The 4455-nt window shown below is 37.7% G+C and overlaps 1 protein-coding gene across 1 annotated transcript; it reads left to right on the forward strand.

Moving 5' to 3' along the window:
- The first annotated feature begins 1297 nt into the window (after positions 1 to 1297).
- On the forward strand, positions 1298 to 2244 carry LOC113606951 (olfactory receptor 6M1-like). The gene is given in 2 exon segments (XM_027081836.1): positions 1298 to 1937; positions 1940 to 2244. Coding segments are annotated over 2 exon segments (945 nt in total).
- The last annotated feature ends 2211 nt before the right edge of the window (positions 2245 to 4455 follow it).

Below are 4455 nucleotides of genomic sequence, written 5' to 3' on the forward strand. Positions count from 1 at the left end.
GTTTATTTAACTTAAAATCTAACATGAAACAGTATTTTATCCCCTCTTGTACCATTTGGTTTGGAAGCTCCAATTTTTCCTCTCCACTCTCACATTCTATTGTCATCCTAGCTTAACTTCACAAATTCAGCACTATTATGACTTTTTACAAAGAATTTTCATTTAGATTCATGTACACGTTCACCATTTCATTTTTTATTATTTCTTTCTACATATTAAATTATCTTAAAATTATTTTCTTTATTCTTGAATTGTATTTTTTAGAAATTACTTTACAGCTGGTCCATTGGTAATAAATTCCCAAAGTGTTTGTCTGTAATATATTTATTTTACGATAGAAGATAATCTTACTAGATATACAATTCTGAGATGGCAATCATTTTCTCACCATACTTTAAAGATATTATTTAACTAAGTTTTGGCTTCCTTTGCTGCTGTTGAGAAACCGACAGTCATTTTAACTGCTGTTCCTATATAAGTGATCTTCCCTTTCTGGTTGTTTTCCATATTCTCCCTTGAGTGTCCTGAATCTGTTTCCCTTTTAAGTACTGCCCCACCTTCACTCACTCTGTTCTCTCTCCTGAAGGATACAAACTATGTATATAAATGTTCCCATTCCTTTCATTTCTTTGAACATTGTCTCATATTTTCAATGTCTATCTCTCTTTGCGTCATTAAAGATAAATTCTTTTGATATATCTTCCTAATTGCTAATTCTGTTTAAAAATTTACCTATTGTTTATCTCATCTTAACTCATTTGAAATAACTCAGTTGTTATTTCAATAATGATAGGTTAAAAGGATCCTTCAGTTCATGATATGCTAGTCAGTCTTAACAGAGGAATGAAAATAGAATCTGTCTGATAGCTTCTCTTCCTTCAATAAATATAATCTGAGGTTTTCAGCTAGGATATCCATATTATTAAATGATTAAAATATATGATCAAAATAACTTGAATGATTTTCAGTTAATTACATATTTCAGTTAGTTTGAATACATTTGGGTTTAAGGAAGGAAAAACAGAGAGAAGAAATATTTTAGTTAAATAAAAATCAAATAGTTAAAGTTTAAAATGATCACAGAGTTGCTGTTTGCTTTTTTTCCCCCAGCACATCAATTATATAGATGAGAACTGAGGCCTAGTGATATAATTTGATTTGCCCAAGGCCACAGACAGAATTAGAACCCCTCACTCTTGAATGTTCTCTCTATTCTATATTTAGTGAAATCATAAAACATTTGAAAGACATCTTAAACTGTTCTAACCTTCTTCATTTCTTCACCCCTCACACAGAAATGGCCGTGAGAAACCAGACTAGCATGATTGAATTCACCCTTGTCTCCTTTCCCTCTGTCCAGGAGCTTCAGATCTTGCTATTTCTCATTCTCCTGCTGGTTTATACACTCACTATAACAGAAAACATTGTTATCATTTCCTTAATATGGACTGATAATCGTCTCCAAACACCAATGTACTTCTTCCTCAATAGTTTGTCATTTTGGGACATTTTATTCACAACTACTATTGCCCCAAAGTTGCTAGCTTGCCTCTTAGAGGAAAAGAAAAACATACCTTTTGCTGGCTGCGTCATCCAAACATATTTCTACTTCTTTCTGGGGACAGTGGAGTTTATCTTCTTGGAGGTGATGTCCTTTGACCGCTATGTGGCCATCTGTAACCCGCTGTGCTACACCATCATCATGAATAGCAGGGCCTGCCTCCTGTTAGTTCTGGGCTGCTGGGAGGGGGCCTTCCCGTCAGTGCTTTGCCCAACTATTGTGGTGTCCAGATTGCCATACTGCACTGAAGAAATTAGTCATTTCTTCTGTGACATCGCTCCTTTACTGCAGGCGGCCTGCATAGACACTCATTTCATTGAGATGATAAGCTGCTTCTTATCTTCCGTCGTGGTCCTGACCTCGCTGGTGCTCACCACGTGTCCTACACCTACATCATTTCTACCATCCTGCGCATCCCCTCGGCCCAAGGATGTCAGAAAGCCTTTTCCACCGGTACTTCTCACATCACTGTGGTCTCCATTGCCTACGGGAGCAACATCTTCATGTATGTGAGACCCAGCCAGAGTCATTCCCTGGAATTTGACAAAGTGACAGCTATCCTCACCATAATGGGGACCCGTCTTCTGAACCCCTTCATTTATAGTCTAAGGAATGAAAAGGTAAAGGAAGTGTTGAGAGATGCAGTCAACAAAATTTTGCCCTTTTTGCACAGGAAACCTTAAAAGTTTGTTTGCTAAGAATGTCATTTTCAACTCTTGGACACAATGTGGAGTAAGGCATGCTTGAAGATCGTAAAATCAAAGATGTGTAAGAAGAAATGAAAAAGCTTTGTGCCACATCAGATGCAAAGTATTATAGTCAAGGTCCATAGGAGACAATTCAGCCATCGAGAAAATAACATGCTCTGAACTGTTATTGGACCGTCTCACACACAGAACATTATGAATTAAAGAAAAATACTGAAGTCAGAAAACCTGAATTTTAAGGCTAGCTCTATTACTTCTTTACCAGGTGACACTTGACCTCTCTGACCTTAGTTTCCCATCAGTAACATGCTTCTCCTATTTTTTTTTAATAGTTAAAGTAGGATTAACGGAGATAGTCTAAGTCATGCAACCACATGTAATTAAAAATGAACCTTCTGGGACTTCCCTGGCAGTCCAGTGGTTAAGACTCTGCACTTCCACTGCAGGGGATGTGGGTTCGATCCCTGGTTGGGGAACTAGGATCCCACATGCCACATGGCACAGACAGAAAAAAAAAAGTGACTCATCTAACTGGGTTTTTTCAGAATTTGCAAGATGATTGGAATCGTCCCTGACAGCCAAAGACTGTAAATAATAATAATAATACAAAAACAAGGAAGAGGAGTAACATAACCCTGTGTTTGTACATGTACTTAAATATGTACATACATATCTTATTTAATCCTCTTAACAACCTTGAGAAGCTGATATTTTTATCTCCATTTTACAGATGAGAAAACTGAGGTTCACTGAGATTAAGCGTCTTGCCCGAAACTACATCACTAGTTTTGAATATATACTTCACTATGTCATGAAGTATGGAATGGGAAGAAACTTAAGAGGGGAAACAGAAGTTAACATGGAAGTTATCCACTTTTTCTGAGACAAGAGCATTCCCTACCAGTCCTAATTACCTGGAAAAATCTACAGACCAGGAAACATCAGGATGACTGACAATAGACTGTGAGAAGCAACGGCTTGAAAGGAGAACCAACTATTCAGAAGCAGTAACTGACCATGAGTCCAGATTGATCATCTGTGGCAACTGGCCAATGTGACCATCATCTACAGAAGAATTAGTATCCTAGGATGCATTTGGTTGGGGGAAAACAAAAGCAGAAGAGTAATCAAGTTGGCTTAAGTTAAATGGGTATTTATTATAATAATAATCAAGAATACCACATAAAACCCCAAAAGGTAAGAAACAGCAAGACCTGCTAAGGGGCTAGAATCAGGAACTAGAAATCCTTGAAAATCCAAGGCAAACACTCTCTTTCCTCTGAATTTCTCTCTTGCTTTCTCGGGGTTCATTTGGTCTCTGTATTATTGGTTTTTTCCCAAATATCTTGTGGTAAGCTGAATCATGGCCCCAAAAGATATCCAGACCTAATCCCTGACCCTGTGACTCTAAGTAACATATAAAGTTCATATGGCAAAGGGATTTTGCGGATGCAATTACAGATCCTGCGATAGGGAGATTATCCTGGATTACCCAGGTGGTTCTATTGTATTTACAAGTGTCACATGAGAGAGGTAGAGGCAGATTTTACCACACAAAAGAAGGTAATGTGATCTTGGAAGCAGAGATTTGAAGATGCTATGCTGCTGGCTTTGAAGTTGGAGGAAGGGGCCATAAGCCAAGGACTGCACATCTCAAAGCTGGAAAAAGCAAAGAAATGGATTCTCTCTGCCCTAGAGTTCTTGGCATGGCCCAGCCAACACCCAGGTTTAGGCCCAGTAAAACTGACTTTGGATTTCTGTCTTCCAGAGCTATAATAGAATACATTAGTGTTATTTTAAGCCACCAAGCTTGTGGTAAATTCCTACGGCATCACAGCAAACTAGTACATACCTGATTCATGTTTTCTCTGTCTGCAGACTCTTTCCACTTCTCTCTGCACATGGAAGGTGATGGTTGCTTCAGTCATTCACAGATATATGTATATTTCAATCATATATATATATATATACAAGTATATATATTGGATACATTTAAATATTTGAGATATACATTATTTATATCAACATTTATTTTAAATTACCAGAGTTCTAAATCCAAATTCCTGGAAAGAGGATCTGATTGATCTGATTGGAGAGAGATGTCTTCCCTGATTCACTTATTTGTAAGAGGAAGGGTTTGGCAAGAGGTAAACTGCCCTCTGTCAACACAGCCACTGAGCAGGTGCT

This window comes from Aethalodelphis obliquidens, unplaced genomic scaffold (assembly GCF_003676395.1).
Source record: "Aethalodelphis obliquidens isolate GAN/ISIS:26980383/991018 unplaced genomic scaffold, ASM367639v1 scaffold46, whole genome shotgun sequence".
NCBI lineage: Eukaryota > Metazoa > Chordata > Mammalia > Artiodactyla > Delphinidae > Aethalodelphis > Aethalodelphis obliquidens.